Source organism: Mustelus asterias, chromosome 15 (assembly GCF_964213995.1).
Source record: "Mustelus asterias chromosome 15, sMusAst1.hap1.1, whole genome shotgun sequence".
Taxonomy (NCBI): domain Eukaryota; kingdom Metazoa; phylum Chordata; class Chondrichthyes; order Carcharhiniformes; family Triakidae; genus Mustelus; species Mustelus asterias.
Window position 1 is genome coordinate 89,638,681 of NC_135815.1, and position 13,396 is coordinate 89,652,076.

The 13,396-nt window shown below is 40.6% G+C and overlaps 1 protein-coding gene across 7 annotated transcripts in view; it reads right to left on the minus strand.

The window, feature by feature from the left end:
• The window catches only part of ralgapa2 (Ral GTPase activating protein catalytic subunit alpha 2), a 487,945-nt gene that overhangs the window by 381,082 nt on the left and 93,467 nt on the right, over nt 1–13,396 (minus strand). For all 7 annotated transcript variants that reach the window (XM_078230304.1, XM_078230302.1, XM_078230299.1 and 4 more), the window contains exons 4-6: nt 6,808–6,865; nt 4,089–4,132; nt 590–767 (exon numbers count right to left, since the gene is read on the minus strand). In XM_078230304.1, coding sequence (XP_078086430.1) covers nt 590–767; nt 4,089–4,132; nt 6,808–6,865 — 280 coding nt within the window. The remainder of the gene's footprint in view (nt 1–589; nt 768–4,088; nt 4,133–6,807; nt 6,866–13,396) is intronic.

Below are 13,396 nucleotides of genomic sequence, written 5' to 3' on the forward strand. Positions count from 1 at the left end.
ATGCTTTTTTATAAACTCGTGGAGAGAAACAGAACAAAAAAAATTGAGAAAAAACTCCTCACACTGAACATAATTTGCACTTAGCATTCCACAATCTTCGGCACTGGTTACACTGATTTCAAGCACAGTGCAAACCGGTGGAAATTTGAGGGGGGGGTTCATTTTGGAGGTAATCGTTACCTTGATCGATGGTACAAGGGTGAATGCCTCTCTATAAATGCTAATGGGTGGCATGATGGCACAGTGGTTAGCACTGCTGCCTCACAGCGCCAGGGACCCAAGTTCAATTTCAGCCTCAGTCACCATCTGTATGGAGGTTGCACATTCTTCCCATGTCTGTGTGGGTTTCTTCCGGGTGCTCCGGTTTCCGCACACAGTCCAAAGATGTGCCGGTTAGGTTGATTGACCATGCTAAATTGCCCATAGTGCCAGGGGGATTGGCAGGGTAAATGTGTGCGGTTACAGCAATAGGGCCTGGGTGGGATTGTGGTTGGTACAGACTCGATGGGCCAAATGGCCTCCTGTACTGTCGGGATTCTATGATTCTATATTGCTGTTGGTCCCACTGGTATTGGGCTGGATTACTAACCATCAGATAGATTATAGGAGGGGTTTGTGAGTGTATCAAGAGTACATGGTCCAATTTGAGATGAAACAGCTGGAAAGCCAGGGACTAGACAAGCAAATAAAGTTAGCTGCTCATCTGAAGAATTCTCTTGCAGTGCTTGAAGCCAAAGCAGGTAGAGTCGGATTCCTTCACATCTTATCTGAGGAGAAAATTTACACAGTATTAGTCAAAGCTCATCAAGGTGTGCACATTTATAATGAGGTACAAGTCGTACCATGGCATATTCTAACAGCCAAAAGAATTTCATCCATACTACGTGTCATGCATCCAGTCAATGCTCTGTATCATTGTGTTACACAGAAATATAACCAGATTAGCATTTGCAATTAAGATTGTGTAGAGCAGCCAATTAAAAACAGTCAGACATTTTTTGTGCCGTGCACTGGCTAATTACTTTGAGGTGCTAATTATACTAACGGGTAGAATTCTCACCACTCTTATTCCGGACAGCCATTTATCTTGAGAAAATGACACTAACCATTTGCCAGTATCATGAGTGTCAAATACAAATATCCACTCCATCTGACGAAGGAGCAGGGCTCCGAAAGCATTTGCTACCAAATCATAGAAACCCTACAGTGCAGAAGGAGGCCATTCGGCCCATCGAGTCTGCACCGACCACAATCCCACCCAGGCCCTACCCCCACATATTTACCCACTAATCTACGCATCCCAGGATTCTAAGGGGCAATTTTTAACCTGTTGGACTTTAACCTGGTGTTGTTAAAACTCTTACTGTGTCAAATACAAAGGCAGTTAACCTATATTAAGTGGGCCTGCTATTTTGAATAGTCCAGGAAATTTGAAATTGACCTCAGCAGTTGTGAAAGACATTAACAAATGCAGCAATAGGGACTTTGAAATTGACGATGGTAAGGCAGTTTCATTTTTGCCACTTAAAGTGGTTCCGCTGAACTGTAGCATCTTGTAATCGGTATTGTAATTTAAAAAATGAACACCCAAGTCAAGTTCACAGTTGTCTCGACTGAGCAAGATGGGGAACAGAAAACATTAGCACAACCAATATAATCAAATATTAGCTTGAAAGCACATTTATTTTTTGTTGAGGAAGTCACTTAACTGATTAAACCAAATAGTCAGTGGAGAAAGTTAACTATTTCGATGACACTGCTGCCAAAGTTTTTGCATGGGTTTTGGAAAGAGGCAAGTACTCTTTGCAGCCAGAGTACCTTTGCACTGCAATTTCAAATATGCAAAAATTGTAGCCTTCACCGCATTTGGAGAACAAACGAAGTCTTGTGCATCAGGAAACCTACCTTTGGGATGATCACCAGAGGGTCACACACTTATCCAAGATGAGGGCCAACGTTTTAAAAGGTTCAGCAACCAGCATTCTTACCTTTATATAAACTTGCATCCACAAACACACATTCAACATTTGCACATTTCAACCAGCACTTTCTACCATTGTTCTGCACCCTTATGCTGTGATATTTACACTAACTCTGTTCCCCCCAAAAACTTCAAATTTCCCCTTTCTGTATTGTGCCCATTATGCTATCTCAGATTTTAAATTAGCTGAAGGAGTTTGGATTGAAATTAGGAAGGCAAGCTGCTCCTTGAATATCACAGCACAGGACACAAGGCAGTACTAAAAAAAAACAACTGAAAGAATTATTTGGTCACCAAAATCTCTGGGGAACAAAATCTTCCAAGATTACAGAACAACACAGAATAAATTAATGAAATGGCATGTGTTTGCTACTTATAAGTGCAATTTACAGCATACAAATAGGTCAATTGGTGTAAAAGTTTCACGTGACCCTCCCCTCACCCTATTTTATTTAACACCACCAGCATATCCTTCTCTTCCTTACTTCAGCTACTTACTTAGCTACATCTTAAGTGCAATTACCCTATATGCCTCAACAGGTTCTTCTAGTATTAGTACCATGTTTCACATCCTAACTACTTTCTGAATTTATTTATTAAAAGCAGTCATTCAATAAATTTTAATTTATGTATATAATATTAAAGACTTCTATCAGGTCACCTTTCAATCTTCTCTTCACTGGACAGTTTAGTTCATGCTTAAATTTTGATATTGCCTGAACAATTTGAATTAAGATTTACAATACTTTGTGCATTCTACATAAGGGTAATTAATCTGCAACACAACTGTAAAAAGCTATTTCCAAGTACTTCAACTATTGAAATGTGACTAGTTCTAAATAGCAAGAATCAAAATGACTGTCATTATTCTGTTCTGTTTCGCTTTTGCTTTTCGTAAAAGCTAGAAGTTATACAGGACCCTAATTAAAACAGAAAAAAGAACTACAATGTTATTAAACCCAACACCGAGACACCCAGATGAAAAATACCCTCTACTAAGCATGCAAAGTCACCTGAAAGATCAACATTCAAATTTAAACTACAATAATCCTTTGACTTTTATTACATTTAATAATAGGTTAATTGATTGAAATCTTTAAGATCCTGAGGGGTATTGAAAGGAGCAGACATTTCGTCTCGTCAGAGAGAATCTAGAACTAAGGGGTCACTGTTTAAAAATAAGGGGCCACCCATTTAAGGCAGAGATGAGAATTTGTTTCCTCTGGAAGTCTCTTCATGGTAGAAGCAGAATCTTTGAATATTTTTAAGGCAGAGCTAGTGGATTATTGATAAACAAGGGGGTGAAAGATTATCGGGGGAGGTAGGAATGTGGAGCTGAGGTTAGGGTTCTAAGGGACGAGTGACCTACTCCTGCTCCTAATTAACATGTAGTGATATCTGTTAATATACAGCTGAGGCACATTATTTTCTCGCAGAAGTTGCGAATCTCTGGAACTCTCGTCCTCAAACAGCAATGGAAGCAGAGTCTGAATATTATTGAGGCAGAGCTAGATAGATTCGCGATTAACAAGGGGGTGAAAGGTTATAATCAGATCAGGCATGGTCTTATCGAATGGTGGAGCAGGGTCGTAGGGGCGATTGACCTGCTCCTGCTCCCAAGTCTTATGTCCGAATGTAACTTCAGTGCCATTTTTAAACATTTTGCAAAGTCTTGCCTAAAGGCCAATTACAAAAACAGGTTACAAACAACATATTGCTTCTTCACAGACAAGTGCATAAAGGATGTCACTTGGTGTGACCCGCAATAAATTAAGCCATCTGCTGTGCACTTGTCCCTAATAATATCTGTATTTTGTCACAGGGACAAATATTTCAGTTTGCCACAAGATTAGAAGTCATCCAGCAAACTACCAGTGCATCCTCACAGTGGAGCTACAAATTATGAGAAGGATCATTAATAGGTCACTCTCACACACTTCAGAGATGCTGACTGTGAAAAAAGCCACTGGAATTAGATGCTTAACCTCCCCTATCTCATTCCTCTGAGTTGAGCCAAAAGAACAAAGAAGAACCGGGGGTGGGGAGGAGAGATAAGCAGAAAGGAGGACATATAGCCTTGATAAAATAAATAAATTAAACTTCTTACCTTAACAGAGTTTCCAGTGTGCAGAAGTTTCTTCAAAATTGAGCCTGAAGTATTAATTTTGTGCAAATTAAAGATTGCAGGTATAAACATGCAAATAGTATAAGCAGTTTCCAATATTGCTGAGGTAGCAAAGCACAAAAAAAACTCAACCCTTTCAACAACTATTTGAAAGGACTGGAGAGTGTCTTTTAAATGCACGGACAGAACTTACTGAAACCATATCAAGATTCATTAGAAAAGTTAATTTAGTAAACTCAGCTTAATTCAAATAAACTAAACAAACTCTCTTTCTTCCAACCCTTCCATTCAGGATGATGGACCAAGTTTACCCGACTAAAAAGACCCATATGGGGCAGGAGGGTTGCAGGCTCAATCGCGTGTCTAACGTTGAATTTGATGACCTCAGTTCAACTTCTGCTCAATACTGTTTGCTAAAGCATCTGCGAGTTACGGAGGGGAACATACTTCAGCAGTCCCAAAACAGATCACTATTCAGAATCTCGGCAAAAGTGGTCAGGTTGACCTCTACCCATATTCAGAAAGGCTGCCAAAACTCTTGACAAAGTTCACATAATTATGGTAATTATGGCAAGTCACCAGAGGTAAACTACAACCCGTGAACCTGTTCTGCAGCAAGAAGGAAGCAATACCTACAGAAAAGAGGAATAGAAAATTGTCGAGGGAAATATGCTCCCCAGAGATAATTATCTTCCAAACGTTTTAATGGAATAACAAACTGCAAAAGTAAAACTCTGTTATTAACTCATGAAGATTAATGTCAAGATAATTAGAAAGTAGAGAAGCCAGTAAGAAAAATGATAACTGTTAAACTGGGAATGTTCTTGCCACAGAGTCAGAAGATTGTAAATTTCAAGACCCTATTTGAAAACCTGAGGACATAGCGCAGGCTGGCATTGATTGAAGTGCTGCATCATAAGAGGTGCCATCACTTGGATGAGACATTAAATTGAAGCCTAGTCTGTCTGATCAGATGAATGTGGCACCTTCAAAGAATAACAGGGAGGTCCATCAGTCCCAGACATCTTTAATTTCTCAAAAGAGTCCCCAAAATACATGAACTAGTCATTTGTCTCATTTATTGTTGGTCTAATCAGGTATCCAATCCCTATCTGGTGACTGAGCACAGCAGAACCAAAGAGAATCTCACCCATCAGGCCATTTCAGTGCTGTTTGCATTGCCTGTTGGATGTGTTTAGTGCTGGCATACTGTGCTTCAGGCTGAATCAGGCCAAGATCGCACTGTAACACCACTGACTAATGTTCAGTTGAAAGTAGCACACAAGCCCCATAACGACTTAAATTATACAAATAATCATCAGCAAGTCAATCTTCTGAATGGTTCATAACACTTCATTATTAAAAAATGATGGCATTTTGACATGATATTCCCTCTATTTTCCTGATCAACAGAGAATGGCCTCCTTTACTTCCTACCAAAATGGAACATCTCACACTTCACTATACTGAATTTCATTTGCCATTTATCCATCAACTCCAAGTCTGTTTATGTCTTCCTGTATGTTGGTAAGTCCCCTTGTCACAAACAATGTATAATTTTTAAGTCAACTGCTTCAATTTCTTTTAGGCTGTTTGAGAGTCTTCGTGCCTGGGAGTCTCCAGAGACATCTAACTGAAAGATCAGGTGGCGGTGGGTGGGTGGGAGGGGGCAGGGCAATGCCAGGGTAGGCAGGTGCTTGGTACGAAAGGGGGTCAAACCTTTGCCTGATTAAGCTTCTGTGATGTACCCTGGGGCAGTCTCCTACATCTCACACGATATTAATGCAAGTTATTACCACACCCATAAAAATGCTTCAATTTCTACTAACTCCTCTGTAAAGTTGATGCAAGGACTTATTTTGCAGATGTCTTCCTGAAATAAAGCACCACCTCTGGCCTTTTGCCCTAACCCCTTACTTCCAAGTATTATTCATTTTGTCACATCTATTGTTAAGCTGCCTTTCATATGAGCAACTCAGCAATTAACAAAAAAGTGGAAAGAAAACAGGAAAAACGTTTCCATGAAGCCAGTGAAGACAATGTCAGTAGCAAGTGAAAATAAGTATTAAAAAGGTCAACACAATGCCATATGAAAACTAATGCAAAGTTAAATATTTAAAATTCTTTTACGAGACTCTAAAACAGCATTTCGGAAGCAAGAGATTGTAATGTTTTGTTGCCACAAAAACACGTTAACCAAAATGTGCTACAAAAAAGAAAAAGAAAAAAAATGTTTGGCATGCATTACTGTGGCTATGAAATTTAAGGAAGGATGTTACTGAAAAGGAAACCAAAATGAACAGGATGATGAGAAGTTAAAGATTGGTGCCCACATCAAGGCATTAAGATAAATAGGAGTGCATTAAAGCTTAACGAAAATTTTACATATGAAGTTTAGCATTACACATAGGAGGGTTTTAAAAAGATTAACATAAACCCCTAGCTCATGATTAGAAATGGATAATTGGAGGATAACACTATGAAAAAAACATTTACAGACATTTAAATTTCATACATAAAGATACAATGAAGCCTTCATTTAAGAAATATTTGATTTGTTATCTTAAAAATAAAAATGGTATAGATCACAAAAAGGGAAAAAAAAAAAAGAGTAAAGATCACACAATATCACAATTGAGCAGAGTTTACAATTTGCTCCCTGATTTGTAAATGCCACATAAATATACCCCATTCTTCTTACCTATGCTGTGAAATTGCCATCTGTTGTTGATTTTCTCAGGAAGAAGTTGAAGTATTTTCTGTTCAAGGTAAATAAAAAGTACAATTTGAGATATATGCTCCAGTATAGCAACACTAAATCCCAAGCTTTTGGCAGCATAATGGACAGCACAGAAGGAGGCTATTCAACCCATCAAGTCTATGTCAGAGTTATTTACGGCACAGGAGGCAATCCAGTCCATCAAGTTAACGCTAACACTCTGTGGAGCAATCAAGGCACCATCATCCCCCTGTCCCATCTGCAAACCCGACAAGTTGATTTCCTTCAAGTGCCCACCCAATTTCCTCTTGAAATCATCGACTGTTTCTGCTTGCTTCCACAAACTGTAAACTCCAGGTCATTACCAGTTATTGCATAAAAGCATTGTTCCTCACATTCCCCATACACCTCTTGCCTATTAACAACTATTGCCTTTTGATTTAGATTAACTTTTCCTTAATATGGCAACAACAAGGATAGTTAAACCCAAGATATTGCAAGTTTGAAAACTTGAAAGTCTCCAGCGCCATTCTGGGAGTACCATTCTGACTGGTCTATATTTGGTAAAAGCACTGCCAGATCCTAAACACATTGAAACTTTGAATCAAACCAATCTTTTTTAGTTATCACTCGTCAAGGACTGCATTTTTAAAAAATTCCATTCATTTTAAAATGCATTTGGTGTCACTCATAGGTGACCTGTACAAATCCCACTTCAATACAACTGGAGATTTTGACCCCCTGCTTGCATAGTACATGCTGGGCTTATTTAGGAATTATCTCACACTTGATAGGTGGTTCTTGCAAACCTAGAAAGTACGCTGCTTTAGAGTAAGTTGGGAGAGTCCCCAACCTCCAACTTAAAACTCAATGGTGAGCCCTGCTACATTGGGCAAGCTTGTCCAGCAATCCCTCAAATGGATGTCAGGCCTATAACTGGTTTGAAGCAGTCCTTCCACTCTCATCGGAGAGGAGGTCACACCTCTGAGACCTGCCAACCAATCAAATGGTCTGCAGAAATCGTGTCCCAGCAACAACAGCTGGAGGAGTGGCCATTGCTGGGATTGCAGATGGCCCTCGAAGACGAGCAGCATGAAGTCCTGACTTACCCTTGTGGGAGAGACTAGAACTAGTAGACATAGTTTAAAAATGAGAGGTCTCCCATTATTTATTACGAGGAGTTTTTTTCTCCGAGGGTTGAGTTTATGGAACTCTTTTCCCCAGAGCAAAGAAAGTAGGGTCATTGAATATTTTTGAGCTGAATTAGGGTGATTCTTGATCAACAAGGGAGGAAAGTGGAACTGAGGCCACAATCAGATCAGCCCTGATCTTATTGAATGGCAAAATAGACGAAAGGGACCGAATGGCATATTCCCATTCCCAATTCATGTTTGTATATACCTATGTGCCACAGTGCAAATGGCCATAGGATGAACATTTTATACACCCACCCCTCTAAACAGGCAACATTACTTCATATTAAAATATAAGTTGCAGATATGTTACATCAACCTAATGAACAGAGAAGCATTTGGAAACTGTACCCATTCTAGTTTTTGGGCAGCATGGTGGCACAGTAGTTAACACTGCTGCCTCACAGCGCCAAAGACGCGGGTTCGATTCCCGGCTTGGGTCACTGCGTGGAGTTTACTTGTTCTCCCTGTGTCTCCGTGGGTTTTCTCTGGGTGGTCTGGTTTCCTCCCACAGTCCAAAGGATGTGCTGATTAGGTGCATTGGCCATGCTAAATTCTCCCTCAGTGTACCTGAACAGGCACCGGAGTGTTACGACTAGGGGATTTTCATGGTAATTTCATTAGAGTGTTATTGTAAGCCCCTACTTGTGACTAATAAATAAACTTTAACTTTTCCTTTCTCTTGCCTGAAAACACTAGGCTTTTATATCCCAGCAATGACCATTTCCCTCTTAAACAAGGGAAAGGGGAAAATTGTGTGTGAGACAAATACAATCTGCACTGGAAAGGAAGCTGCAGAATAGATCAAAAACAATAATGTATTTTCACTTGAGTCACCTGAACTACAGAGATAGTAAAGTGTACAGGCACTAGCTGGAAACGTCGCAGGTAAGTGTGTTGCCAGATGCAGAGTTGCAGCACTAACATGGATTTTACATCCAAGATTTGAAATTAATTTTTCACAAAGAGCACTAGAATGAAAAGCCTGATTTTTCTTGACCGTTAAAGGTCAAACTTGTCTACATGGAAATTCACACATTAGCAATTTCAAAACGTGAGAATTGATAATCAATTTAAATTTATGTTACGGAAAGTACTATAAACTGCACAGGTGAAAATTCCGATTGTGATCAAAATAACATGATTCTGTAATGACGGCTGCTTCTTCAAAGGCACAAAAGGGTGCATATATTTAAGCGGAATAACAGATGCATCATTGTTATAAAAGCTCTTCCAATGCATATCTCTCAGTCCTGTATCACTATCCAATTACAAGCAACAGTAGGCATTACAGTTGCACATAAAGGAAGATATCGCAAAATACTTTATTTTAAGGAGGAGCTGTCAAGCAGGACTGCAAAAAAGAACACATTGGGTAGCGCAGATAGCCAAAGGCATGGTCAAAAACCTGCAGAATGAACCGCTGCAAAAAGGAATGGAGGTGGCAACACAGATTAGGCACAGAGTGGGCAGTAGCTGAACAAGCAGCCACCAGAGGAAATAATGGGAGATTGCATTCACAAAAGAAAGAACCTGATGATATAAATCATTACACAAAAAATTGGTACAATTTAAGAAATTAAGCGTTTTAATATTGCAAACTAAGAACAGGATTTTCCAGCCGCGCTTGCCCCAAGACCGGAAAATCCCACCTGAGGTCAATGGATCTTTGCATGGTCCTGTCCCGCCCGCTACAATTCCCATGGCGGGCGGGATGGGAACAATCCACCTTAAGTATAGTATCACCAAATGACAATGCCTCAACACCAGAAATACTGTGTGGCATAAAATTCTCATTCCTTTTGCAGGACATGGTTACTTTATATGCCGAGTTGAAGATCACTGAAGTACGAAGTATACGACTGTGAAATGAGAGAGCTGAGTATTTAAATCATATTTAAATCTCCACATTGTGAGTGAGTAATTGGGGAAAAATTGGTAAAGTGTATTTTACATGACTGATGCTACACATTGCAATTGTTATCGCACCTGGCTTTATAATATCTGGCAGGTGGAGAGAGATTTATACCTACTTTAACTCCCTGAACCAAAACTTGGAGGGAAAAAAAAATCCCTTTAGCCTACATACAGTAATCAATTTAATGAAGCTTAAAGTCATTTACTCGCAGGAAATATTGAGTAGGAGAAATTGAAATAACTGTGGATTACTGCGGCTTTAAGCAGCTGTTTCATGGAGGTGACTGATCCAGAAAATAACACTGAGAATGAGAATTTGGAATTATCACTGAGCCCTCCCTAAAACCAACCGTCAATCACTATATTTTTGACCTTTTGTCTTTGACTGTTCATTCCATAATTTGCTCATTCCCTCAAAATCTTGGTTGTTTTAACAGCAGCAGTCTTTAGTACTTACTCAAAATCATTCACTAGTTCAGACAGAAGGTCCACATCTAAATTGATATCCCCTCTTCTTTCAAATGCAGACAGACCTGCCGTATGCTTCTGGCTTTTTTGATATTTATTTGTTCCTGTGTGCATGCCAATTCTTTTATAATTGAATTACTAGAATTTGCATTCATCCACAAGGCTTGTAACAGACAATGCTTAACTACTTAGTTTAATAGGAAAACACAGTGAACACAGACATCAAATATAACAAATGGGTTACTGCAAATGGATTACTGGAGAGGGTTATACAGTGGAATTACCTGAGATTCAGTACAGGGACCATTGCTGTTTTTGCTATGGATTAATGATTTGGAGTACAGGGCACAATTTTGGAATTTACAGACGGTGCAATGTTTTTGGAAGTGTGGGGAAAACTGAAGATAGTATACAAGAGCACCCAAGAACACAAGAATTAGGAACAAGAGTACACTATTTGACCCCTTGAGCCCACTCCTCCATTCACCAAGATCATGGCCAGTCGGATTGTGGCCTCAACTGCACTTTCCTGCCTGCCCCTTAACCCTCAACACCCTTGTCGATCAAAAATATAACTCTGCCTTGAATACATTCAATGACACAGCCTATAAAGCTCTCTGGGGAATATCCACAGATGAACAACCCTCAGAGAAAAGAACTGCCTCATCTCAATCTTAATGGGAGGCCCCTAATTTTGAAACTGTGTCTCCTAGTTCTAGACCCCTCCCTGCCCACCCCAGGGGAAACATTTTCTCAACATCCACCTTGTTAAGAACCCTCAATATCTTCGATATTTCAATAAGATCACCTCTCATTCTTCTGATCTCTAATGGACGTAGCCTAATCCATTCAATTTCATCCCAGGACTTAGCTGAGTGAATCTTCTCTAAACAGCTTCTAATGCAATTGTATCCTTTAAGTAAGGAGACCAAAACTGTACACAGTACTCCCAATGTGGTCTTGCTATAAAGCCCGGTACTGCTGTAGCCACATTTCCCTACTTTTATACTTGATAAACACCAATATTCCATTTGCCTTCCTAATCACTTGCCGTACCTGCATACTGAATAATAGTCTATTCTGATGGATTTCAAGAGGACATAGCTAGCCTGGTGGAATGGGTGGACACATTGCAGAAAAGTATGAGGCGATACATTTAGTAGGAAGACTCAGAATTGGGGTGGCATGATGGCACAGTGCTCCGAACTGCTGCCTCACAGCACCAGGGACTAGGGTTCAATTCCTGGCTTGGTTCACTGTCTGTGTGGAGTTTGCACATTCTCCGTGTCTGCGGGGGTTTCCTCTGGGTGCTCCAGTTTTTTGATTTGTTGATTTATTGTCACATGTATTAACATAGTGAAAATTATTGTTTTCTGCGCGCTATACAGACAAAGCAAACCATTCATAAAGAAGGGAACAAGAGAGTGCAGAATGTAGTGTTACAGTCATAGCTAGGGTGTAGAGAAAGATCAACTTAATGCAAGGTAGGTCCATTCAAAAGTCTGACAGCAGCAGGGAAGAAGCTGTTCTCGATTCGGCTGGTATGTGACCCCAGACTTTTGTATCTTTTTCCTGATGGAAGAAGGTGGAAGAGAGAATGTCCGGGCTGTGTGGGGTCCTTATTTATGCTGGCTGCTTTGCCAAGGCAGCGGGAAGTGTAGACAGAGTCAATGGATGGGAGACTGGTTTGCGTGATGGATTGGGCTACTTCACGACCTTTTGTAGTTCTTTGTGATCTTGGGAAGTGCAGGAGCCATACCAAGCTGTGATACAACCAGAAAGAATGTTTTCTATGGTGCATCTGTAAAAGTTGATGAGAGTTGTAGCTGACATGCCAAATTTCCTTAGTCTTCTGAGAAAGTAAAGGCGTTGATGGGCTTTCTTAACTATAGTGCCAGCATGGGGGGACCAGGACAGATTGTTGGTGATCTGGACACAAAAACTTGAAGCTCTCGCCCCTTTCTACTTCGTCCCCATTGATGTAGACAGGGGCATGTTCTCCACTATGCTTCCTGAAGTCGATGACAATCTCCTTCATTTTGTTGACATTGAGGGAGAGATTATTGTTGCCACACCAGTTCACCAGATTCTCTATCTCATTCCTGTACTCTGTCTCGTCATTGTTTGAGATTAGACCCACTACGGTGGTGTTGTCAGCGAACTTGAAAATCGAATTGGAGGGGAATTTGGCCACACAGTTATAGGTGTATAAGGAGTATAGGAAGGGGTGTGAGAACACAGCCTTGTGGGCCATTGGTGTGGAGGATGATCGTGGTGGAGGGGTTGTTGCCTATCCTTACTGACTGTGATCTGTGGGTTAGGAAGTTCAAAATCCAGTTGCAGGAGGTGGTGCCATGGCCTAGGCTATGGAGTTTGGAGATGAGTTTCGAGGGAATAATAGTGTTGAAGGCTGAGCTGTAGTCAATAAATAGGAGTCTGACATAGGTGTCCTTGTTATCTAGGTGTTCCAGGGTTGACTGTAGGGCCAGGGAGATCACATCTGCTGTGGACCTGTTGCAGCGATAGGCAAACTGTAGTGGATCCAGGTAGTATGGGAGGCTGGAATTCATTTGTGCCGTGACTAGCCTTTCGAAGCACTTCATAATGATAGATGCCAGAACCACTGGCCGATAGTCATTACGGCACGCTGCTTGGTTTTTCTTAGGTACCGGGATGATGATAGTCTTCTTGAAGCAGGTGGGGACCTCAAGATTGTTGTAAAGAGAAGTTGAAGATGCCTGCGAATACTCCCACCAGCTGATCTGCACAGGATCTGAGTGCTCACCTGGGTACCCCATCCAGTCATGGTGTGGAGATGCCGGCGTTTGACTGGGGTAAACACAGTAAGAGTTTTAACAACACCAGGTTAAAGTCCAACAGGTTTATTTGGTAGCAAATTCCATTAGCTTTCGGAGCTAATGGCATTTGCTATCAAATAAACCTGTTGGACTTTAACCTGGTGTTGTTAAAACTCTTACTGTGTTTACCCCATC